The 27,050-nt window shown below is 35.6% G+C and overlaps 2 protein-coding genes across 5 annotated transcripts in view; one reads left to right on the forward strand and one right to left on the reverse strand.

Moving 5' to 3' along the window:
* The window catches only part of LOC110457581, a 56,664-nt gene extending 41,291 nt beyond the window's left edge, over nucleotides 1–15,373 (reverse strand). The window contains exons 1-2 of one of the 2 annotated variants that reach the window (XM_021508912.1): nucleotides 14,982–15,373; nucleotides 9,068–9,088 (exon numbers count right to left, since the gene is read on the reverse strand). In XM_021508912.1, the coding sequence (XP_021364587.1) occupies nucleotides 9,068–9,088; nucleotides 14,982–15,261 (301 nt within the window). In that variant the 5' untranslated portion in view covers nucleotides 15,262–15,373. The remainder of the gene's footprint in view (nucleotides 1–9,067; nucleotides 9,089–14,981) is intronic. The other variant, XM_021508913.1, reaches the window with a different exon arrangement.
* A 3,784-nt stretch (nucleotides 15,374–19,157) lies between these two features.
* LOC110457565 lies at nucleotides 19,158–26,446 on the forward strand. 3 transcript variants are annotated; one of them, XM_021508895.1, is made up of 3 exons: nucleotides 19,158–19,282; nucleotides 23,791–24,783; nucleotides 25,035–26,446. In XM_021508895.1, the coding sequence occupies exons 2-3, from the start codon at nucleotides 23,918–23,920 to the stop codon at nucleotides 25,060–25,062; spliced, it is 894 nt and encodes a 297-aa protein (XP_021364570.1). In that variant the 5' UTR covers nucleotides 19,158–19,282; nucleotides 23,791–23,917; the 3' UTR covers nucleotides 25,063–26,446. The 3 variants fall into 3 exon arrangements, with proteins under 3 accessions (XP_021364570.1, XP_021364569.1, XP_021364571.1); XM_021508894.1 differs by lacking the exon at nucleotides 19,158–19,282 and adding an exon at nucleotides 23,428–23,509; XM_021508896.1 differs by lacking the exon at nucleotides 19,158–19,282 and having other exon boundaries at nucleotides 23,525–24,783; nucleotides 25,033–26,446.
* The last annotated feature ends 604 nt before the right edge of the window (nucleotides 26,447–27,050 follow it).

Here is a 27,050-nt window from a genome sequence, read left to right on the forward strand (position 1 = left end):
GTACCTGTGCACACCTGACACCACCTGACAGGTAGGAGACATCCCTGCGACACTCGTCAGCACCAATGACAGTAGTGATGGTAACAGTATTTAGTACTTACACAGTTTAGTGCTCACACATTCTTGGCCAATTTACACTAACATAAGCGCCGTCAATGGTGACAAGACAAACACTATTGTCAGCAGGCCTTCAGATAACCCACACCTACTCCTACACTTCTAACATATAGTATATAGGTCGGTTACTTTCTGTTTCATCCATTTACCTTTCCCAACCTTTCATAGTATTTCACATGACACATCTGAAGTTTTCTGTCACAACTCAGAAAAATAATCTTTTTGTTATTTGTGTCACTCCTGTTGAACTACAAGACTTCAAAGTATATTCCTTAATCTAAAATCATAAGTTCTCTACACTCCTGACCTCCTTAGTAAAAGTTGGGGTGCCAAGTAATGATGTAGAATCTTGCATAAAAATGTATCCGACTCAACATCAAAAACCCTATAGAAAAGCTGGTTGATTTGACATTCATTACCTGATAATAGCCGTGTCATTGACCCACTTTCCATATTCTATTAGAAAAATCTTAGCTAAGACCAATACCCCTATTACAAATAGCTTGGTAAGATCATACTAAACTGAATTCTGCATATATCTTTATGTTTAGTACAGGTATATAGCTGTATCAAAATGATTCAAATAACATTTCACTGTGCTTTAATTATTGACATACACTGTACCAGAAACATCCTAAAGAATATTCAAGTACTAGGACATCATGATCAGCTAGTATATGACTCAGTATTCTGTGACACAGTTTTCTTAAGGTACATTTAAATATACCTGGCCAGATCTGAGTGACCACAATCTTTCAGGCCAAACGCTAACTTGTATGCAAACAAATCCAACTGCGTTATTAGCCAACAAATTTGTCGGGTATGTTATTCGCCTGTCCTTGAGTTCATGATCAATAAGTTTTAATCTTCAGCCAAACAATAAATGAAAATTAATTTCTTTTTAAGAACAGGAAGCCATCTGACACAATATTTTTGTACCCGGGAGGCATACCGTTTGCTGTTGACAGTTTCCAATCCGGTCTTCCTGTGGTGCTCTGATATCACACGGAGATTATCTTTGCCCAGACCACAGAACTGGACCAGGTCATGTTTGTAGGTACAGAGCAAAGCTACCAGAGAAAACCAACAAAGGAGTGGCTGACCTATGTTTAACATGGTTCCTGAAAATAGTAGTCTAGAAATACCCAATATATTTATGTCTACATTCTTTAAACGAATCAAGTAAAATGGAAGCCTATGTATAAGCATAATTATAACTAAATTCAATGTCATTTAATAAATATTTACGAAAAAGGTCGGAGAAATAAAACATCTTCACATTGAAATTTTAGAAATTTTTTTAATAACGTTGAAAGGCTGTTCTTTTGGTCAATATGAATGTTTAATAAATGAAAAAGAAATTCCATTGAATGATTTTGAACATTTTGTATCATTACATCCTTGAATAATTTTCAAGGCTAACAGTTCCTTGAGCAATTTTGAAATAATTTACTATGAAAAGTTTTGAATACCATTGTTAACTTGGAGAATACACCTTAAGGCACCAAAGCCTTGTAAATGTAAATGATACTACTACCTATACTACAAACAAGATGTAAATCTAACTAGTGTAAATGAAGTTTAAATGTGGCCACATGAATGGTACAATGATGTTTGGTGGCACAGCAGACTACTGAGGAGATGACAACAAGATCTGTACCTGGTCAAGACATGGTCGGAGATTTACAAATACCTGGTCCGTTCACTGATCCTAAACCTTACCAGTCACTCAATCTAAATAACAGTCTCAAATCTCGTCATCTGAAGGTCATCTGAAGGTTAATAAACACCATTTCGAAAAAAGAAAGAAATCATTACAGCAATTTACTGCAATTGCCATTACAAATAATGTGGTTCTTTTGTTTCCTAATTATGATAGATATTGTGCATATTTTCATTTTACCACTTTATGACCTATATCTGTCTATCATTTCAGTTGATTAAAACATGCATGTATAGACCCAGAATGAATTAAGAACTCCATTTCCCCTGCTTGTAAAAACATTTGCGTTATGCACTGGGGTACATGTTACAACCTACCCTGTTAGACAAATGAGAACTGACAAGCTCAGGTAAGTAATCATGAGCATGGATTCCAATCGGAGAGGTCAACCTCAGAAACCAGAATAAGGGCTGGCTCTATTGGCGAAGAGAAGACTAAAGTAATCTGCCACCTATATTAAAGTCTCAAGGGACATACATGCACAGATTGTACATTACAGACTTCCCTCAGCAATCAATATTCTCTTAAAATCAGTTAATTTTCCTATAGTTTTATCCCTATGCAGAAGTATTTATTTGATCAATTTGTTGTTGCATTTCTATTATATTAATATACATGTGTGAACCATCTATTTTTTTCTATTTTCAAACATAGAGGTTAATAACATATTTCATTGTTGTCCCATCCTAAAACAATCTCTGGTCTTGACCCTTGTACAATGTTTCTTAGCTGAATATTACTTCAGGCTCAAAATATGTCTTACAATAATAAGTCAAGAGTATATTTACACACTAACTCCTTGTATTGTTCCCTAGCTGACAGTCCTGTAATTCACTCAGACTCAAGGTAAAACAATAACACATCTCTCTCCTCTCAGGGACACACCCTGGAGGACGAACGCACCAGAGTTCATCACAACGCCAAATAAGGTACTATCCACAGCTAATGAGATTTGTAATTTGTCAACATTTCCTTCCAGTCAATGCATAAACTAATAATGAACAATTGCACAGGAGCCGACTGGGTAACCGATACTCAAGGGGGCTTCCCTCCCCGACCATAACAATAACAGAAACATTGTCTTGCTTTTTATGGCCTGCCAAAGCACACTTCTCCGACGAAAAATTAATGGAGGTTGTTTTTGTGAGAGGTGAACTCACATGGAGCACGTGGCAAGACCATGTTGTAAAATACATCATATTTGGAGTAAAATGGTTGCCATGGAAATATCTATCATCACCAGCAGTGAAATGAACACTCAGATCTATAGGTTTACTTAACTTTACCGAGCACTATAAATCAAGTTAATGCCATATATAGGCACCAGGAGATCGTCACCTTATTGAAAATCTAGCACATATCAAATAGTACATGTACTTATAAGCAGGATTCTATCTCGGTCATACATGTATACCATATATCCATGTTGTGTTATTTTATCAAAGATTGATCAGTTCTATGAATAATAAATAAATTTCTAGAAGTATAAGTTCAAGGCGAGGCGATCAGGTTCTTGATACATTGTATATACATTGTATATACATATAAAAATCATATCTGTGAAATTTGACAAGCAACAGGACCAATTCTCTACCCTCGTGGTATTCCAGTTTATTCTGTTTATAAACAACATTAGCATTATAGCTATGAGTAAACCCGGGGCATTATTCACTCCAACAGTAATATACTTAGCCCTGAGAACTCTTCTCATCTGAAAGTCAAATTTCTCCATTGATTGACAGAGCTGGGTGAGATTTACAACCTCCCATACTAAAAACAGGCTACAATGAAGTCCAGTCGGGGTAATTGGTTTTTAATGCCAAACCTAACACCAAGTCACACAAAATTAATTCCAACTTGAAGTTAATAAGAATGTCCTGTCATCTACAAGAATTAATTTGGACTCTCCAGTAGCAGTGGTAATTCTGTCAGAATTTTAATTTGATTTTGTGCTCTTGAGGAAGAAATTAAACAGTCCACAGACACATATAAAAGTACCCAAGTATTGTCACACAAAACCCCTGAAGCTGTGTAACCATTGTTAAAGTCTCTACAGCAGTAAACGACCAACTTTCCACTATAAAAACCCTTTTCTGGTTAAAACTTGCCATTAGAACTGAAGGTACCAAGACTCAAGAGTCCGCATTTGTTCTTAAGCTTTCTCCGTTCATTTTAAGGGCATCAATTCCTATTTTTAACTGAAATATTTTAGTTCAATTAAATCAAATACAAATCATTTTCATCAAACTGAAAGGTTCTGGTAATATTGAGATTACAAAGTTGAGATGATCCCTAACCGAGACAAAATAAATTTCAACCTTTAAAACGCTAGAGTTTATTTCATTCAAAACTAAATCAAATGTTCACTTAAATACTTTTTGTTTCTGTAATGCTAACTTCTGAAAAATCCTTAGAATTTCTTCTTGTCAATATTTTCCATTCTAAGACATGAATTCTGTGGTAAATCTGGCAACAAAGGCTAACAACTTGTTCCTTATAATTCTACACAAGGGGTAGTAAATCCATAGCACAAACATTGTAACAGACACAAAACACAGGGTACTGAATTACTGGCCGAAGGATAGGAATAAGAGCGAGCTTCCTGTTAAATAACAGATCTACTATACATGTTGATTTTCCATAATTCTAAGACATTATTTCAAGTGAAAGATGTATTATGTCACTAAACCTTACACAGAATTGGTAAGTATGTTGGGCGTGAACACACAAAGATATATCCTTCTTTGGCCTGGTAAGGTAGCTGTATAGTCGACCACCTTGGTCTATGTATATTCATTTATTGGCATGTGTCAACTTTCTCACCTCTGATTTCAAGGACAGTCTGAAGCAAAGTTTTCAAAGATATATATCTGCTACACAAAATAGTCTTCATTAAAAAACTTCAACACTATTAAACTCTGGACAAAAAGGCAACAACACAAACATATTTAATTGTGAGACATCGCGAACAATAAGCAAAGTAACTTCATACTCAAAATTCACAAAAGAAAAAGAAATTATTTGCTCAATAATTATATAAAGGTTTAATGTTCCTCGTTAACTTCAACAGCGTCTATTCCCTTCTTCATTGCTTTAAACTTGTTACAGCTCAAGATTAGATCCCATCTCAAGATCAGGATATTTCATTACCTTGTATTACCAAGAGGGTATGTTAGTAAAATGTAATTAACCACATCAGATTCTGACCACGATGTTGCATTGATACTTACCTACAACGTCAATACAACATAACATATTTATTTGTCTATACAATATTACAATTTGACATCACTGTGACATCAGGACTTTTGAAATTATGTTGTTAAGTTATCTGCCAACCACATGATCAGTCCCTGGGTACAGCATTATCTCTTTAAAGATAGTGTCTTGTGGTAATTTGATGCTTTCAAAGATAGTGTAATTATTTTGATATGTCAAGAATATTATGAGATCAAGGTTTGACATTTCAATGCACCCTTAAAACATCAGGATATGATATAATGTTTGTTCAGTGTGAAAAGTAACAAGTATACGTCTTCAAAACTTTCATTTCCAACATTTTCCCAACCCTGAACTTAGTAACATCAGAAAGTGATGTCAGTGCATGACATTGTAGAGTCATTTGTTCATTAGGTATTTAAGATCCAGAGGATAAAATGCTTAAAACACCTCTATACAGGCCCCTTTCATTATAGAACCTCTTTGGTCTGGACAGTTTGGTTTGCAAAAGAAAAATGTGTTCAAATTTTAAAACAAATGCCTCTTGTTTTTTTATATCACTTCCTTATAATTATCATTAAAAGCATCTTGAGTGGATTTTTTCCTGCACTTTTTGAGTTAAAGGTTTAACTGTTCAAGAATAAGAATATTTAAAGCAACAACACAGCCTATAACACCGAACACAGTTGACAAATTAAGCTAGAACCTTGAACCAAAACACAGAATAATATTTGAAGCATAAAAATGTTAGTTATGCAAAGCAGCTCATACATAATGCTAATAATACAAATAAAAAGCCAAAAAAACCACATGAAATTAACATAATCTCATAAAACTAGATGGATTTTTAAACCTAAATGGTGTTTAGTTACTTGTATATGATAAAATAGTATTCAATATGCAAATGCTGTGTTTCATCCTGCTCCAGGTAAAGTGGTACAGTACTGTGTACCAGTCAGTTCTATCTGAACAATATTCCAATCATTCACTCAAGGAGTAGTACATTGCTGTTTAATGTGCATGTACTGTAGCAAGAGTTTATCGGAGGAAATTTAGATTCAATGCTTAGTTATCTTGAATTCTCTCAGGAGGACTATTCTCAGGTAAACCCCCTATCAGAATCTTGTTGTTATGTGGTCTGGTAGACTCATTTGGAATAGGTACTGGAGTCTGATTGAAACTAAAATAACTGTCTGCATGAAACTGCTCTACCAATTAATTGCAAAGCTGGTCTCCAAGACCATAATAGAATTTATCTTTATGTGCACCCATTGCTGTCACTGGTCCGATACAGGGTTTACAAGGGTGCTTTAATGTAACAAATTGAATCGAAGACCGCTAAACTTCAAATTAATTTCTCACCCTGAAGTAGTCACAAAGTCTCCACATGTATTATTCCTATCCATATTACACTTGGTATATCACAGAGTTCAACAACATGTATGGTATTATGCATGAAGGATATCAGAAGGTCACTTAAAAACAAATAGAGAACCAAAAAAGATAATCAGAAATTAAATTTTCAGGAGCATCTTGTATATGTTGGGGTTTCGCTGAAAAAGAAAAAAAAGGATTTTCCCTGAAAATAGGAAAAAGCCTCCTCATTGGGTATTGGTAGCAGCCCTGCTCAAATCTGCAGTGGTACAGGTGACTGCTATTACAGAGCTTTATTCATTGATCATGATGATACATGTACATGTACATGGAAATCTGACGAAGGAGACAATGGATAGAATTTGAAACCCGCCTACACCACCTGTCCGGTATTAGTTACCTGTGATGATTTAGGACAAAATCGCTGATCAATAATACCTATTGGGGTTGATTTGTATTGCACTTCATGGGGCAAAATATGGGGGACCACACAGCAACATCTAACCAAAGGTAAAACCACAACAAAAGATATAACCATGCATTTAGTAAACTCGATAAATTTTAAAATAAAACTTTGTCTGAAGGTTACAGAACGTCCCTGCAGGGTTCCTATATACGAGCTAGTGATAGGATTCGTCACGTCGTGTTTTATACTGGTACACGATACCCAATACTAACGTCACCCTACAATTACCGGTGTCAAATTATATACCAGTAATAGCATGATGCAACTTTAAACTTGGAAGTCGAGTCATCCCACAAGGATTTACTGGTATATTCACATGTATTTACACTCTATATATTTTACCTATCATTATGGCATATCTACACACATCAGAGCAGAGATATAAAAATATCCTGGCTGGGCTTATCAATCTTTTATCATCACGGGATGTGTGCAGGTTATATTGTAGGTGGTTCCATACCTGTACGGTATATAGAGCTTTCACATCAACTTTTCTTGAATGACTCACAACTTATTACCTTAAGCAAACAAGCATGAAGACCTTCACATTTGATACAATCTCCAAAAAAAATGCAAAAAAGGAATATAATGCACATTAAAACGTTTTTTATTCGTCTGAATTACCATACCTGTAATATTTACCTGATTTTGGTGACATTACAGGTAAAAAAAATGCCTGATGATATGTATAATTGAAAAGGAGCTGACGTCTTCATATGATTGAATGTCAAAACATTTCGTTTCGATATGTGATATTTCTGAAATTTTATATGTACATGTACATTACCAGGAAAGTTATTACGTGTCAAAGCTAAACACGATAGCCTTCCTTATACTGATGTACATGCAACTCTGAAAATAATATTGATATATGAACAATTCTCTGAAAAGAAAGGAATTCAGAAGCAAAAATATATAAACCTAACATTTCAATATAACATTTCAAATGAATGATAAATGTTTCTTTCCCATGTCCGTATTCAGATCCTTTGTCATTTACAATATGCTGAATCCTCCCCTTGGCTCCTATACAGAACTTGTCTGTTACAATATTGAGTCCAGCAAGCTCTTGCCCCTCAAACAGATCCCGTGTCTATTGCAATAGACTGTCCTTCCAAAGGTGTCCCCTATGCATCCCCTTGAATTGGCCCTCATACAGCGATCCTGGCACTGCCAACCCTATGTCCCCAATACAGATTTCTACTGTCCGTTTCCAAATTGTTCCCCCATTCTGATCCTGTATTTCTTATAACATTGTGTTCTCCCCGCCCCCTTGTCCCCCAAAACAGTTGCTGTGTCAATTTCAACATTGTGCCCAAGCCTGCAGCCCCCCCTCCCATACAGATGCTGAGCTGTGTTTGTTACAATATTGTGTCCCCCTACCCTGTCCCCCCATACAGATCCTCAGTGTGTTTATCACCAATAAATGCCAGACTCATACAATCAGGGACCAATATGAAACAGTCATTGATTATCACAGAAGATAAAGGGTCTGTCTTATCTGTTAGTTCGTGTGCAGAACATAAAATCCAAGTGCATATGTTACAAAATTTGTTTGACACATTACTTGCATGGGAACAACATACATGTATGGTTTGGTTATATTTAGATGTCGTTTATTATGCAAGATTCACATTCAAGGCAAAAGGGATCATAACTGACACATTAAGGCATAATGATTCTATACCTAATATTGTCAAAATGTTGTTTACTGTCATCGCCTTGAATTAAGTGACACGTCCATAATATCTTTCAACTGAATTTGAATTAAACAGACATGTGAAATCAATAAATTATTCAATTTAGAGAATTATAAATGAAAATTTTATTGTATTGTATATAATTTCCGAGTGATTGATAGATTTTGACAAAATTTAGTTTTTATCAATGAGTGTTTGATTGTAAATTTACTTAGAGATAGTGTTAATTGATGTTAATATGTGCAGGAGATAGGTCAGAGGAATTAGTCCACAAAGGTGTCAGTACCACACATATATATACCCATCTCCTTGGAGTTACAGGCATGAAGGTTTAATAAATGTGGAAATGACACATCCTCAGTTTAGACAAACCGTTCCAATGACAAGGTGACACATAGATTTATGATATTAAACATAAAACTTGAACAAATCAACAAACGAGAGAGGATTCATTACAACATGCCTTACCAAAAGAACAAAGTCCAAGCTCTGAAAGCAAATGGATTCAAAAGTAATTATTTTAAATGTTCAATATACATACATCTTGTAAATATATGCATCTTTTGATCTTCTTACAAACAAATCTGCATTAATAACAAAATTAAACAGACTACTAAGAACTTGTTCATTAATTCTTTTGAAATTCTTGGGATATGATTGAATTATTTGGATTTTTGGGTCATAAATTATAATATAAATATAAACATTTCATAATTAAAGCAAATCAAGTCAAGATTTTTCTATGAATGTGATTATCCATTTCTAATATTTTAAGTTGCATACATGTATATACTTAAGAAAAAAAATAGGTAAATCTTGTTATCTGTATCTTTTCACTAATCGATGTTATGTACAAATACTAAACCTAAAAACAATGAAGTAACACTACTGAAGACAATGCCTACACTACGTGTAAATCACAGTGAATGTGGTGACCAATTAACAGCAGAAAACAATTATTCAGCTCTGTGACACCTACATCTTGCTGATTTGACTCTGAAAGTTTGACATCTCCTGTCACATTTCTCAGTATACAAGCACAATTTATTAATTGACTGCCATCACACTATCCAATAGGTAACCTACCTGACAGGTAGCATTCAAGCTAGGGGCATTGTTTTCACCTGTACCAGACCTGATCTATTAAAGCTAATTATCTGGGTGGCCATCTCACAGCCAGAGGGTGCCCAGAGGTTCAGACCTGTATCACATGCCACTAGAAGGTATCATATGGACTGATATGAGAATGTTGCATTGTGAGAGATATATGAAATTTTACCCTTAATGACATTAAACATGTAGAAAATGAACCCCAATTAAAACCGAAATAACAGTTTAATTTGTAAGTGTGTCTACTGGGATATATTAGGCAGTTTCTCCTTACTAAGGGTCTCAGTGGGTGGTAGTTATCACAAGCATTTCACAGTCTCAGGTGTCGTAATGTTACAGGCGAAATTGAAATGCACTCATTCAATGGTCTCAAGTTCATGTTTAAATATCGTATACTGCATTGATGCATGATAGGAAATGTTTCTGCTAAATAGAAAGTGCCAAATGTGTTTCTAACACGGGACAAAGACAAGAAAATATTTATTGTTCGACTTCTATTTTCAATCGATAATTCAAGGTTATACTTTATATCCAGCTAGGAGCTCTGGGAAACAATAGCGTATTTTTAACAAATGTTCTCATTTATTATTTACTCATGCGGTGTTTCATTTTTGTAATTTACAAATATACATTTAATGAGTTAATGTATAGTCAGTGAATGCTGTATCTTGGGAATTTCTAACAATAGTGAAATATTTGGACCAAGAAGCAAATTGCATACAATTAAGCCAAGAGATACAAATATCACATGGCCACTAGATACTTGAATAACTAAATCCATTACAAAATCAGACATATTCACTATTCAGCATGAAAATGGAACACTACATGATTAAATATCTTCTGGTAAAAATAGGATTACATTTTGATACAATACTATTTAAATTTTCCCTTTGGAATATAATGTATATATATATATAAATTTTCCCTTTGGAATATAATGTATATATATATATAAGTCACAGGATACAAGCTGGTAATATTCCAGTTGGTGTCAAAAATGTCTTTTCGGAAAAGGCGATCCACTACAACTGGACAAAATAATTTTGTAGTAACAACAATGAATTGGTCCATTTAACATACAACTAATTCTATTCATTACTTTCAAACATTACAAACTTTGTAATGAGGCTCCTGTAACTTTTCCATTTGGTGTCTTTACACTTCTCTGTTGGCCCCTGTGGCGCCTGGTTTAGAAAAGTTACTTTGAGTCGTGTACATGTTTATTGCCACTCTGACTTACCTACATAGTGTATAAAACAATTAATTTTAATAGAGGCTCCAGCTTTGTGAGGTCACTTGCCCCAGCTATCACTATAACTGTTTTACAGGTATCATGATAATTGCAGCAGACAGGTGATAAATGACAGTGCTTGGGGGGTATTTCTTAGACTTGATCAGAAAGCCAACAGGACAAACCGGAAAATGATAATAAATTGACGGTGACTGTTGGTCAAAAGCTGTTTTACCCTTCAGGGAGAAAAAATAATTATTTATAAAGTGATATACTGTACCGTAAATAAGTGTGAGTCATACGTAACATGGTCAAGGATGTGACTGCAAGGGATTCTTAAAAATGGGGGAAATCAAATATATGCCATATGTACTACACTCCTTATCAAAAAATATATATTTTAAGTGTTTCAGAACAGATGAATAACTTTTAAAAGCAATGAAAATATAGGAAAACAAAGAAAATCTGAAAGTTCATATATATTTCAATAACAGCCAGTGATTGTGTTATCTATTATAGAGGGCACCTGCAGAACCTATTACTTAATTATAACCGAGTCATTAGCTAACCTAGGCTCATGTAATAGAGGGCACCTGCATCCATTACTCCTTTATTGGAGTCAGGAGACAGGCAGGGACACCTGCCTCATTTGTCCCAAGAAACAGAGGGGATTTGGGATTAAAACCGGACAAGTCCTTTCTTTGTTATTGTATTACAGCTAATAGTAGAATGATCCACCTGGTTACAAAAGATAATAACAAGTCCCTTTGGTGCCCTGTTAACATTCCTTAGTGTACTGTGTAAGCATATTAATATTGATATATTCTCTTCAGATCCATCAGACTCCTTCATCAATGGTACCTTCATCAATATAACTGCCAGCAGCCATGAATCATAAACCATCTGATGGTATGCCTTGGCTGTATTGATGCAGCAATATCAGCGCCAAGTCTCAATGGGACCAGCCGGGGTATTAGAGATCTCTATTTATCAGGATAGACTTCAGCACTATAATATCTAATGGATAGTGGATAAATTGGAAGGCAAACCCACCGGAGACCAAAACATTGTACAGTTGTATAGAATTGCAAAACAGTGTACAAACTATACGACAAATGTCAAATATTAATTATTTATGGTCAAAAACAAGAAACATCTGGGAATGCATTGTATTTTTTACATGGTTTCATGACAATAAGTCAGGTTTTTTATCATATAATGCTACAATTTCTGAATTATGGCATTGTTTGATTTTGTAAAAATTTCAGTTAATGGTAACATTATTGGATCCATTAGTTATATTTGCAATGTCATAGTGCACCAGCATAAACTGTACAAACTCTGACTAGATTAAGTTAGCCCATGGCCATCGATGTAGTAAGTAGGTATATGTCTGGGAATTATTCTGCTTGGAGCCAAAGTAATCTATTCAATGAAAAATTTTAAACATCATCGTGTCTAAATTAACTTCACTGACCAAGAGATTGAAATGTAACTTTAGAGACCTTGGTAATTGATTAGCATCAAGACAAATGAAATATACATACATGTTCATACATACAGTTAATGAAAACTAAGCATGCACAGGGTATACTATAACGATAGACTGGTATTGTTTTCGATGATGATGAATGCTGCTTACATTATTGGTATCCTCTACATTATATAGAGATAAACGTTCTGGTGAATTAATATGACATCCACTACACGGAAGTTATACCTGCTCAAAGATACAGCTTTCTGATTTCATTTTAAACTTTTGTGACAGCTATGCTAGGACAGTTGCTAACAAACGCATTCCATGATTTAATGATGGAACTGTCCTTTTTCCAAGAATAAACACATCTTTTCTTGGGTAACTATTCTCGCTTTAATGTCTGAATGTCAGTTGTAAACCATCGTATATTTGAATAATAAATCTATCAAAATTTTAACTCAAAGAATGTCAGAAGGACCTGATCAATATTTTTTCCTTTTGAAAACATTCACTTATATTCTTCCTCTTTCCATAATATTCGGAGTGGTTATGTGTTTTCAACAAATATTAAAATACTTTTTTATGAGACAAGATTTAAATAAGAAACCACCAATGGTGATATGGCCGGATTGCTACAGTACATTTTCATATAAAGCATCGCATGGGATTAGCATCCTTAGATACTTAACTTATGCAACTACACAACTACTTGAACATCAACTAAACTTGCATGGCTTACAATAAGCCATGCAAGTTTAGTAATTGTACAACAAGTAGTGACTTGGTAACTGACCTTAACCAAACTTCTTAACCTGGTCACTGAACTGAAATGTAGGTCAAAACCAGCATCTGAAGCATCACATGTGATAAGCATCCTTAGATACATAATTAGCTATGCAAGTTAAGTTGTTGTAGGGCAAGTAAGTTACTTGGTAAGTGACCTAAACCAATCTTCTTAACCATAGTGCAGATGGGGCCTGACCTCAACCAAACTTCTTAATAACCTGGTCACTGAAGTGGAAAATGTAGGTCAGAAGCAGCATCCGAAGCATATATTGCATGTGATAAGCAAGCCATGAAAACTTAGTTGATGTGGGATAATTAATAACTTGGAAACGGAGCTTGACCATTCTTCTTTTAAAACCTTAGTACAGACAGACGGGAATTGTGAATATCTAAGTCCTGATTGAGTTGCAATCTGGCCAATAGAATGATATTGAAGAGACATTGTAAATGTCACGTTGTGATACATAATCTTGTTATAGTGATTCTTTTCACAGTTATTCGGTAATACTCAAGATAAGATGTGGCCTTTACTGAAATGTATATATATATCAGGTACACTTTGGCTACCCCTCATTAACTAAATAGGAAACAGGTCACTTAATTAATTGATTTTTCATTTGTACTTTGACCTGATTAAGAACGAAAAGTAAAGGATAATATCTATTTTCTATTTACCTCTATAAATGTCACCTTTTTCACAATATTGTAATTCTAGTTTAAAAGCATTCTATTAGGTTTCTGACTTGAGGTATATCAATCATAGGCGAAGAAAATGACATTTACCTATATAGGTTAACCACATTTTAGTATTTCTGTTTTTATCAGATTGTACATGCCATAGCCCCTTACTTACAGAAACACATCCTAGTTTATTGATTCACAAAAAATGAAGTATGAACCTCTTATTTGATTCATGATTACCTGAACTTGTTATACTCCATCTTCTGAGTTAAAAACCACCAATAAGTCTTTAATATAGGTAAGGCGTTAATTTAATATAGGTAAGGCGTTAAAACAGGTCCGTATCTAAGAATTGTTTACGTGGGTGTGGACACATTTTTGATCAATGGCCATGGGATTCCCTGTACAGGTATTAACATAATCACAAGATTGAAGATATATACGTGTAGATTTTCTACGCATTTTTAAACGGACACTACCGATATGTCATCAATAATCTGTGGGTGTTTTGTTACACCTTCCCTATACAGGCATATTGTACGTCACTGCTTTACATTATAAAGGAAGGTTTGAACGGTTGCACAAGGCTTCAGAAATAAAACTCACTAATGACAATATAAACATCTCACCAATTTTTCTAAATAATTTTAGCCGTGACTGACTAATAAAAACTACCAATTAAGCTATATTTGGATTTTTCATACAATGAAATTAATTTCAAACCTGACTCTCCTACGTCAAAACACTGAAGTGACTTTAATATCTATCTTATAGTTCATGGTTTTGTTTTCTGCTTTCTTATTTTATTTAATTGCTGCCTTCTTATTTCACGATTATTTATTACAATAAGACTGCTACTTCGTTTAGCTAAAAATACAACAAAATCAACAATGTGAAACAATGTATCTAATAATAAAATTAAAATGGCTGTATTTTTTAAATTCGAAACAGCCTACGTGCGGTCACCTGATAGAAAGCGCTCGTTTCCTCTGCTGATAACGAAAGGGAAATGCCCACAGGTAATGACCGTGTTTTACATTTCCGCACACCGGTGAAATACACAGCATGTTATACAGTCAAGATAAGATACTTACGTATAGCTACATCCTTTGCATCTAGCTTCGAGACAGTCACTTCAATATTTGAAAGTTTCTTTGAGATCCTTTCTGACCGATCGAAGATTTTCTGACACTCATCCGAAATATCACAAAACAGATCATCGGCATGCCTAACCAAACTGGCAAGCTGTAGTAAAGCTCCAATCAATGAATTAGAGGCTACCGTCAGGTGAGCGGTACCCTCCTCCGCCTTCGAGATGTCCAGAGGATGTCCCCCTAAACACACAGGCTGGATAATTCTCTCTGGAAGTGGCATGGTCGTGTAAATTCCAAAAATCACAAATCCTACATGTTTACGTATCCACACACCTGAGTTACACTAACTGTACGAAACTCGCCTGCTCGTTCCAACCGCCATTCAATTGTATTTCGGGGTACTGTTAGGCGCTGTTAGTTTGTCCTCCCACCGATAACTTCGAATTTGAAAGTAGGAATGTTTTACGAATTTCACGCTTTATATTAAGCAAAACTTATAAATATGCATATTAAGATTATTTTAGAAGTATTTTGCATAATATATGGAAAATCGATACAGATATCATTAGTCTAAAACCGCCCCGTAAAACTGTTCAGGGAGTAAGTGAAGAGGACGGAATGCTCGTGGACAGGTAAATATGAAAGGTTGGCGGTCGCGCTAGATCGTTCAGGTGTAATGACAGGTAATATCCTTGTAAATCATGGATATCTGTAACGGACGCCTGGTCACTCGTGGATACCGTAAAACAAATATAACACTCGAGATACAATAATCCCCATAATCAAAAATGATGTTTTAAATTCGGACATTGTTCGATCTTTAGTAACAAATTAAATAAATAGGTTAGGTTTTATCATCGTATGTAACAGCGAAATGTCCGTGTACTCATCGATTTCAACGTTTGTGTTATTAATGATGTCGTCAATTGTTAGAGTAAATGTAGGCGATTATATATAAGTATAATGTATATATATATATATATATATATATATATATATTATATTTTTTTGTTATCTACTCAACATTGATATGATATGCTTCTCCATGAAAATATGTTTCCCTTTTTGCCCTTTCACAAAAAATGTCAGTTAGAAACAACAGGTAAAACACATTAAACTGAATTTATAGGTTAAAATTCAATGCTATACTTTCAAACTTTGAAATTTGAATTTCGCGAAAGTATGGGGGGGACTTGTAGTTATATGTTCAGTCTATTTTACATACAACCTACAGGTACAGAGTATACATATACATTTGAAATTTCAAGTGTCACGTCTTTTAAATGTATATAAAAATACAAGATGCAATTGCAAGGACTGATGATAATAATAAACAAGACAGAAAACTTCAACTCAACAAAATAACATTTATATGGAGAGAATACTAAATTTGTTCACTCATTCTTGTTTTCAGGCTATCCCTTCACAGAAACGACCTTTTACAAAATAAAAATTCATGTTTACATATTTCCGGTATATATTGCTAGAGTTCATGAAGCTTGTGCACGTAAAACTGCTAGATTTTTACCAATAATATTTTTCAGGTGAGTACATCAAGCAGATGAAAAGATGGACATAAAGCGATGTTCATCCTCAATACCAATGTTCCATAGTGTGTACGTTCTTTGATTCCTCCGTGGTACTGTACCTGTCTATCAATCTTGCTCTATATCTAATTTGTGACCAGACATTCTTAGCTTTGCTGAACTTTTCTATACCATTAACATAATTGGTCTCCTAACTTACAATGTGAAAGTTAAAAATGTTCATATCAAATTTTGCCAAGCACTTGATGGAAAAAAATCAGAATTAGTTTTCATTAACATACTTTCTGAATTACATAAGAATTTGACCTGAACTAAATACATGTTTAGAATCGTACATCAGCGTAACTACATGGACAGGTCATGGTGGACAGTATCACAAAAAGAAATGTAAATAAATTCAATTGTGTGCACTGGACATTGAATGAATGTTTAAGCAAAATATATATCAAATGTGGGTTATTAGAAACAAACTATAGTGTTTTGAATAAGTAGAAGGCAATATAGGAAATGTTTAGTAATTGCCTATCTGTGACCACATGAAGAGATGATCTGTTCAAATACTAGTTATATATTTATTTATTTATACGGAAACATATTTTCCGACCAACTAAATGTACTCTTAAAATAATGTGCACGTATTGAAGTCTTGTTTGATTGTGATATCAAATATGGTTAATCTGTGATGCTGACTGAACATGAGAATTAAAAAACATAAGACGGAAACTGAAATTAAGACTGTTGAAATTTTACAAACGCGTGAAACCTTTGATTTCATATTTAATTCATGAAATCGGACGAAATTTCTTTTCTGTCAAACATGAATATTATACTCCAGCCAACTTCTGTTATCAGGGGTCACCATCAATGTCTGTATCGTATATACTATTATATGTATACTATAAATGTGATTCGCATCACGGAACATTTCGGTCTAGAGATTTCATGAATGATATAGTATGTGACTGTGTGTCATCAATGGAATTCCATACAATATAGTTCACGTTTTATGTGTGTCATTAGTACCTCGTACTTATGTTGTTTGGTGTCTATTTGGACAGGTACGTGTATAATACCTATTCCACACAGGTGTGTCGTTCAAATAAAGGAACCTGACCGATGTATGTAACTCTGACTGAAAGCTTATAGTATACTAATGAACAAAACGATTATTTCAGTACTGTAATTTTAGCAATTGTGTAAACGAAAATAAAATACGGTCGTGTAAAGAAAATAAGTTGACAGATAGATGCTTGACTCGCTGTAAGGTGAGAGGAGTTACTTCCCTTGGACCGAATTTCTTGCTTTCAAAGCCAATCGGCAATAAGAAATTGAGAAAGAAAATATTTTGTTTATAATAACGTGTTTAAATATTAGTTTATCCCATTATTTCATGTTTATTGATAAGGTGGCTATACACAGCAGCTCTATGTAACCAGAATGTCTCCGAATTCTGACATGTTCGAAGTCAATTCAGATATTACTTTATTGATTCATATAGGACTCTAGAAAATGTTCTTTTTATCATTGTTGTTATATTTTTACATAAAACTATATAAATGTAAATCAAAAAGGTTTTTCATTTGTTCAATGAAAATGTTTTTTATCTTGTATATTTACATATTTTACGTCACAAGAAATAAAAATAAAAAAACTGCTCTTTACCAAGTTCTTAAAGACTGTTTTGAAGGGGCAGTCATAATATAATATTCACAATATAAAAACTGCATGTATGCATCCTTAACGTGATATAATCATATTCACGTTCATCTTTGTCTTCTAGTGCAGTACTGGGGGGAAATACCGATACACTTTCTCTTGAAAGTTGCTAAAGAGTTGAGCTATTCCAGTGACAACGAGCTACCAACAGAGAAATTGTTAATTCCAAAGAGTTTATAGTATACGTGAGATCTGAGGGATTTCCGTTTTTTTTCTTTATCCATTAACATAATGATATTAGCGTCTCTGCAAGAGAAACAAATTTGACATGAGTTGATTGTATACAAGGAAATGAGGTCGTTACATTTATAGATTAACTCTCGGATTTATTTTCCGGAAATTGTTTTGTAAAATTTGCCACTGTATTCATAATTATGATTGGTCTGTATTTATGAAGGGGTGCTATAGTTTCAAAGAAATTATCCTGAGGCTCTAACTTTAACATCTCCCAACCTTCTATCGGATATAATAAACAATGATGATAAGACATCGAGGGAAAGGTAGATAAGTACAAATGATGTCACGGTATTTAGAAGAAATAGAAAGAAGAAGAAAAATGAAGAGATAAGCCTCCATGAAAGAAACAGAAATCACAAAGGAAGAAGGAATTATAAAAATAACATCATATTTTTTAAAAAGCAAGAAGGAACGAATACCTCGCTTACCAGGAAGTGAAACATATACATATTTCCTTATAGAAAAAAACATATCATCGTCACCCTGATTGGACAGCTATAACAGTGGAGTTTTTGGTGGCTAGAAACGGAACTCGTATTGTATTGTATTGTTTATTCAGCTTGAAGCCTTACGGCTCATAAGCATACGGACTCCACAATACTTAGTACCAGAGCAGGCTATTTACGTGAGAGTGGGGTTTACCAAATGTTCAATGTAAGTTGTAAGGAATATAAAGCACACGGAAGCAGATCTAACAAATCAAAAAGACACCGATCGGTATCACCAAGTCCATTAAAAGAAGTCTCAATGTCTCATTCGGGTTTCTGTTGAACAAGAGGACACTTCAATCGTTAACATGAGGTAAACATTTCCGTCATTTTGCACTTTTTCAAACACTAACATTTTAATATAATAAACACAGTTTTCAAGTAACAAGAGGTTAATGTAACCAGTACATTTATCAGTAACAAGAGGTTAATATAACCAGTACATTTTGTAGTAACAAGAGGTTAATATAACCATTACATTTTTTATTTACAAGAGGTTAATATAACCAGTACATTTTCTAGTAACAAGAGGTTAATATAACCAGTACATTTATCAGTAACAAGAGGTTAATATAACCAGTACATTTTGTAGTAACAAAATGTTAATAAATCCAGTACATTTTCTAGTAACAAGAGGTTAATATAACCAGTACATTTATCAGTAACAAGAGGTCAATATAACCAGTACATTTTCTAGTAACAATTAGAGGTTAATATAACGAGTACAATTTTCTAGTAACAAGATGTTAATATAATCAGTACATTTTCAAGTAAAAAGAGGTCAACATAACCAGTACAGTTATCAGTAACAAGAGGTCAATATAACCAGTACAGTTATCAGTAACAGGAAGTCATTCTAACTAACCTTTCCAGTAACACGTGTTTAGTGTCCCACTTTTCCAGTAAACAGAGTTCCATATTTCAAGTAACTAGTGTCTAAGATCACACACTCTTTTGAGGTCGGTACACATTCAATTAACCCATTTCAAGTATAAAGAAAAAGACAATGGGGCTGGGGGAAATAAGTATCAAGAACAATTGTGACAGGTATTCTTTTCAAGAAACAAAATGCCAATGTGAGGTGAGCAACTTACAAGAGGACAGTACATATTGGACAACTAACACGATACAATACCTTTCTACATGCAGAATTCTACATTGATGATTTAAACTGTATATATATGTCAAAATAAAAAAAAGTCCCATCACAGCATCATTTCGTTTAAGAATATTTTATTGTCAAAGATAAGAATGGGATGGACAAACTTATCAAGGCCTTTTCCCCATAATGACATCATACGTATATCTAGGAACATTGAACGATGACGTATAAAAGAGTCATAGGGAAACGGATCGACCTAGGGGAAACATTTTTATTCCTTTAAAAACTTGCGATCTGTTCTCTGAACCGGTATAAACGCACTGAGATACATAACGATCCTAACGTTATCTCAGATATCCCATATTATCTACGTATAAATCTACGGTGTATATAAACAGGTGTCGATTTCGACCTTTCTCCTATAGCAATCAATACTTTCTTGGTTGTTACCGTGTTTTTATACTATAGAGGTGACGAATTGTTTCAAATCTATTCATACCTATGTACCTGTAATATGTGTTTTGCCAGTCGAGAAAGGTCACTGCTTTGTCCTAATATTGGTGTAAAAAAATACATTTCAAGAAGGGAATTCCATAAAATGATCCTACTAAAACTATATCTTCGATGTTGATATTGGACTAATTCCTCATAGCAAATACATTAAAATCTTATCCTACAACCAAGGGTAGTAGGAACACCAAGAGAAGATACAAGGGGAGATCAAAGGAGAGGATAACGACGATGGTATAGTAGGAGGTCGAAGGTAGAGGAGGAGGATACAGGATGAGGACGATTATAGAGGAGGAGGAGGAGATAGGATGCTTGGTTTGGTTTTATTTTGTTTAACGTCCTATGAACAGCTAAGGTCATTTAAGGACGTGCTTCCATGTGTGTTGTGTATACGTGCATGTGTGTATGTAAGCTGGAGACAGGGTATGTTGGTGTACTGATGCCGACTTTATAGTGCTATCTCACTGAAATACCATGCCGAAGGCACCCAGCACAGCATACCGCCCGGTCACATGTTGCCATTACCCTAAATGCTGAACGTTAAGCAGAGAATAACAACTACCATTTTGAAGGACTTTGGTATATCCCGGCCTGGGGGCAGAACCCATTGCCTTCCTCACCTGTGCGAACGCTCAACATTAAAGCCAGAAATGAGGTATTGCCATGCAAGGCGCAAGGAAATGAAAGGAAAATAGAAGTAGAAAGAAAGATAAAATCCTCAATATTGCAATGGGTGCAGCAGATTTATTTTGATCGCTTTTGTGTCCCCAAGTAGAAGGCATAAAGGCAAATCCCCAATTCTGCAAAAGGGTCTAACGATAGACGCAGTGGGTAACAGCAGGTATATTCTTTTCTCGATCCTCGACCTGCAGGGATGAGATAGGATGAAGACGTTAGTACGGATGATGATGATGAGGGGGAAATATAATGTAGTAAGGAGGGAGGAGATCGATAGTTGAGGAGAAAGAGATATGATGACATCAGTAGTAGAGGAAGAGGAGATAGGTTGAGGACGATAGAAGAGGAGAAGGAGTGGAAGAAGGAGGACGATATAACAGAGGAGAAGAGTTATAATGTAATAGAGAAGGGGGAGATATGATGAGATCGATAGAAGAGGAGGAGGAGGAGATAGGATAAAGACAAGGGTAAGGTAGGAGCTAGGACGAGGACGCTAGTTAAGAGAAGGAGTTAAGTTGAGGAGGAGGAGGAGATAGGATAAAGACAATAGCATAAGAGGAGGAGAGATAATTAGGACGATAGCAAAGGAGAATGAGATAGAAAGAGGACCATAGAAGAGGAGAAGAAAGAGGTAGGATGAGGATGATGGGAGAGGAGGAAGAGATAGGACGAGTGCAAGAGTAAAGGAGGAGACAGGAAGTGGGCGATAGTATAGGGAAAGGACGAGGACGACTGTAATGAGGAGGAGGAGGACTTAAGATGAGGCGGACGATAGTGAAGAAGGAGGAGACAGGACGAGGACGATAGAAAAGGAGGAAGAGATAAAACGAGGGCAAAAATAAAGTAGGGCATAGGACGTGGACAATAGTATAGGAGAAGGGCATATGATGAAGACAAAAAGGTTGAGGAGGAGGAGGAGGAGAGGAGGAGGAGGAGGAGGAGGAGGAGGAGAAAGTTTACTCCTAAAGTCAGCACTTCTACATAACACATAAATTGCACGAGAATGTCTGTACTTAAAAGTTTAAAAGTCGACCCAATCTAAGCTTCTCGTTGCAAAAATCATATTTCTTATGGTTAGAACTTCGAGAACACTTCAGTATATAACATCAGTGGGTTGTATTATTCCCTACACACCAGGAATGGTCTAAACATTTACTCGGTAATTTATGCTTTTGATGTCCCTAAGCATTCGCAGATGAATTCTGAAAGTTCAATTTCATTAAATTTATCAATATGTGTATAAGTACTGTTATGTATGAAATATATTGCGCACAGTATTGTACATAGGTTTAATTTGATATGAAGTTAGATATAAAGCCTTTCATACCACCGAATTGGACTCGTTAATTATCGTGTAATTATCTGTCTATATAGAAATCATTTCTATTTCATTGTATACCCTCAATAGGATTCTACCGTAATGAGATGATAGCCCCACCGGTGGGGATAAGTTCTTAGATAGGTCTATAACTGGTCGAGATAATTTAAAAGTTATTAGCAATTCTAATTCCTCTTTAGAAATATATATTCGTGTAACTTGAAACGAAAAGTAGGGGTGTAATTTACCGTAGGATTTAGAGTAAATATGCAATCCATTCTATTAAATTCCATCGAATACATACAGAGAAAGCCCCAGGGTCAATATGGGGTAATTTGAAATCTTGATTGTCATCGGATTACTTTATGAAAATATTGTACCTGACTTCATTTTGAACGGCGACATTTCGTGTGTGTAACGTTTCCCATCGACATACTGTAAAATACAATACGGATGTGTTTATATATTGTAAACCGGTACTAAGTTAAAGATTTACGTATATATATATATAGTAGTTGGTACACAGTATATTATGTACATATTTATATACGAACAATAGCCATTCAGTCAGCGATAAATTATGTCCCATTGTCCGAGCGTCAGACAAAGACCAAACGTCCGTGCAGTGTAATCAGAATATCGAGTTTTGGTTTCTCCATATCTGTTTCACACTGTCATTACACAGCATGGTAAAACATTCATGGAGATGTCCAGACTTGCCTGTCATATTACTCCCGTTAGAGACTCAGTCGGTCGTATCGGCCAACTCGCCTACAGATAACCCACTCAAGACAAATCGGTACAATATATATTCGATGACCGAGTTGTCCTCCGCAGAGACATTAGTTGGGCGAGTATGTCGATATCCGATACGAAACGCTGTGTTCAGACGGGACCTAATAGGCGTATATATATCTACAGGTATTCCACAGGTAAGTCTACTTGTCGAGATTCTTACAAAAGACGACGCACGATTGATATTTTATTGACCGTCCACACAAAATACCTGATGCATAATTTAATACACCACAGCGTTAAATAACGGAAGATGAAACGTTAAAATCGACGAAAATCTTAACTGCTCCGGGAACATGTATAATTAACACTGACTGATATATACACGGCGATAAAACTCAAAGCATGCCAGACTTTGGAGGATTATTTATCAGGGTAGATAACACTAACAAATCAATCGTGTGTTCTCTGTTTGTAGCAAAATGGCACGTTGTTTGCGGACTGTGAAATCGGAGGTCTTTGGAGTGGAATAAAAAGGATTTCCAATACTAGGCTGTATTCAGGCACGGGACACATACTTTTGCGGAGGTATTGGGGTTCGTACGATGTCTGTCGCCTCGGCGAACACACTGATTCGTTATGAGGACGAACTTCGCCGCCGACTGGAGAAGTTGTCCAGGACTTACGACCTGACCACTATGAAAATATTCGTAGTGGTAGAGTGTGTCGGGGAGGAACTGGTCTGTAGTACGTACAGCCCGGATCAGAGAGACCGATGGGGTTCTTTCCTAGCCAGGAGAGAGGCCTGTCGTCTGGATCTCAGCAAACACGTGAAGAACCGCTCGAGGTACCAGGACTTTCTCCAAAACGTTTCCAGAGAGGAGCAAGGAAAGGATTTTCACTCAGCTGTCATAAGGTATTTCCACGGGAAAGGTGCCACGGACGCATTCGGTCAGGTGACTCAGATAAACAGTACGTTCAGTTTTTGTAACCACATCTGTCAGCTGTTCGAACGAAAACTGGACACGTGGTTTCAATCTTGTGAGGCGGTTGCTGTGAAATTGACAGGCCACGTGAAAGTGTCTAACTTTGTGCGCGTGATGACAGGACAAATAGACGCTCTATGTCACAGAGACGAGTACATGTTTGCAATAAACATCAAGGTCACGGGTATGAACACACCAAGACCGCTTGACCTGGCCGAAATGTGTTTGTATAAAGCTTTGGTAATCCAAAACGGACTATGTGACCCTGATCTACTGAAACTCTGCTTACTTACTCTGCATCTCACGGAAGAGAAACCGATTCTACGATTCTGGGAATATACCCCAACAGACGAAATGGAACAGGCCATTCGGGAAGCAGACGTGGATAGGTTGATTGACGCGGGAAAATTGAGTCAGCATCACGAATTCTGGAAAGGCAATGTTCATCTACTTCCTGTGTCATCAATGTATTCGGGTTCATCCAGGTAAGCACAATATATTGATCTCTTTCATATGCATATATTTAAATCTTGTTTAAAGTGCCAATAAATCACATTGAAAGTGTTGAAATAGCTGAGCTTATTACGAAGCTTTGTAAACTTAGAAACAAAGTATCCTATTTGAACCTTCTCATAGTTTCGATTCCATGTTTCCATTGAATGACTCCACCTAAATATACAGATGTGAGCTGTATGTATTATATATTTGTGCTATATTGGCACATTTTTTGTTAGAGAGGGCTGACGGGATGGGACCCTGACTGACGCACGCTATGGTGGATCTAAAGCCCAGACCTGCCTTTCTAACGTACAACTCCTCTACCGTACAACTTATCTGCGATAGGACCCACACGCGCTCTCATGGCTACAGGTCGATAATTACCATGAAATGTGTACACAATTATTATAGGATAATCAATATGTTGCCTAGTGTTGAGATCTGGATCACGAAATTGCTTTAAGATTACCTTTTTATGATGTATATAATCAATGAGCATTAGTGTGCGATATGTCGACTATTCGGTCTTTTTATATTAATACCAAAACCAGTTCTATACCATTTGCGGCATTTACCTGCTACAGACGATTACATTTCTTATCCATAGGCGATCTTGTGTTGTTGACTATATAGGTATAATTAGTATAATTGTATATACTAATACTGTGTGGTAAGTTTAACCGTAGTGTGTCCGGGCTTTGGTGGAGGCGCATGGCAATGGTGGTGGTGTCTTTCTGTTATATGCACACATTATTTATTGCATGAGTTCACGCACACATTATGTCAATTTATGATACTTAGATAGATGTGATATGAGTACAGTAAAACCTCGTTATACTGCCGCCATTTGCTCCGTGAATGCTTGGCGTTACAAGGAGTTTGGCGATACATCCGGGAAGACATATAAACAATAATTGCGTGAAAAAGGAAAGAAATAGAAGACATTTTTATGTTTTCAGTATTCGAGAGTGCAACTGAAACGAAGTTGGGCATTATATCGAGGTTTAACTGTAGTTTAAATGATTCGTTTAGTCCTAAAATGGTATATCACATGTATTTTGTCAAAACTTTATTTCAGGATATTTTTTTAAAAATCATATATATATTAAATGAACATTCATTCGCCATGAAAATGAGAGCAGACGAATATGATGGAAGTGTCATGAATGCCAGTCAGAACATTAATGGTTGTAGCCACTGCTTTGGTGACGGGCGCATGATATGGTGTTCAATTAGACCAAAATAACAGACTCTCTTTTAAAAAAGTTGATTGAGCAGATTATCTTTAACATGTCATAGGAAACATGAAATATACCAACATAGTTACTACAGCTATGGTGATTGCTCATGGTAGAAATGATGGGTCACATGTGAAATATTGTGCAGACAGAAAAAGGCCTGAATGCATAAGAATATAAATGGCGTGAATGCATGAAAAATAGCTTTGGTTATGGCGCATGGCAGACGTGATTTTGTATGCTTGACTTAATGAAATCTGATGGATTTATAATGGCGTTAATGCATGAAAAATAGCTTTGGTGCTGGCGCATGGCAGACGTGATTCTGTATGCTTAACTGAATGAAATGTGATGGATGTATAAATGGCGTGAATGCATGAAAAATAGCTTTGGTTATGGCGCATGGCAGACGTGATTTTTTATGATTTACTTAATGAAATCTGATGGATTTATAATGGCGTTAATGCATGAAAATGGCTTTGGGGATGGCGCATGGCAGACGTGATATTGTATGCTTAACTGAATGAAGTCTGATGGATGTATAAATGGCGTTAGTGCACGAAAATGGCTTTGGTGATGGCGCATGGCATTAGTGATATTGTATGCTTATTTTTATGAAATATGATGCAAGTAGAAATGGCGTGAATGCATACAAACTAGCTTTGGTGATGGTGCATGGCAGACGTGATTTTGTACGCTTAACTGAATGAAATCTGATTTATGTATAAATGGCGTTAATGCATGAAAAATGGCTTTGGTGATGGCGCATGGCGGACGTGATTTTGTATGCTTAACTAAATGAAATCTGATGGATGTATACATGGTGTTAATGCATGAAAATAGCTTTGGTGATGCGCATGGCATTAGTGATGTTGTATGTATAGAAGGGATGAATGAATAAGAACTAGCTTTGGTGATTGCGCGCGGCATTAGTGATGTTGTATGTATAGAAGGGATGAATGAATAAGAACTAGCTTTGGTGATCGCGCGTGGCATTAGTGATATTGTATGCTTAT

The sequence above is a fragment of the Mizuhopecten yessoensis genome, unplaced genomic scaffold, assembly GCF_002113885.1.
Source record: "Mizuhopecten yessoensis strain PY_sf001 unplaced genomic scaffold, ASM211388v2 scaffold9253, whole genome shotgun sequence".
NCBI lineage: Eukaryota > Metazoa > Mollusca > Bivalvia > Pectinida > Pectinidae > Mizuhopecten > Mizuhopecten yessoensis.

What these genes read in the sequence shown, in the direction of transcription:
- LOC110457565 (XM_021508895.1), top strand. Translation starts at nt 23,918, where the DNA reads ATGTCTGTCGCCTCGGCGAACACACTGATTCGTTATGAGGACGAACTT. An exon ending in ATGTATTCGGGTTCATCCAG is followed by an intron (nt 24,784 to 25,034) that starts GTAAGCACAATA and finishes TTTTTGTTAGAG; the next exon opens with AGGGCTGACGGGATGGGACC.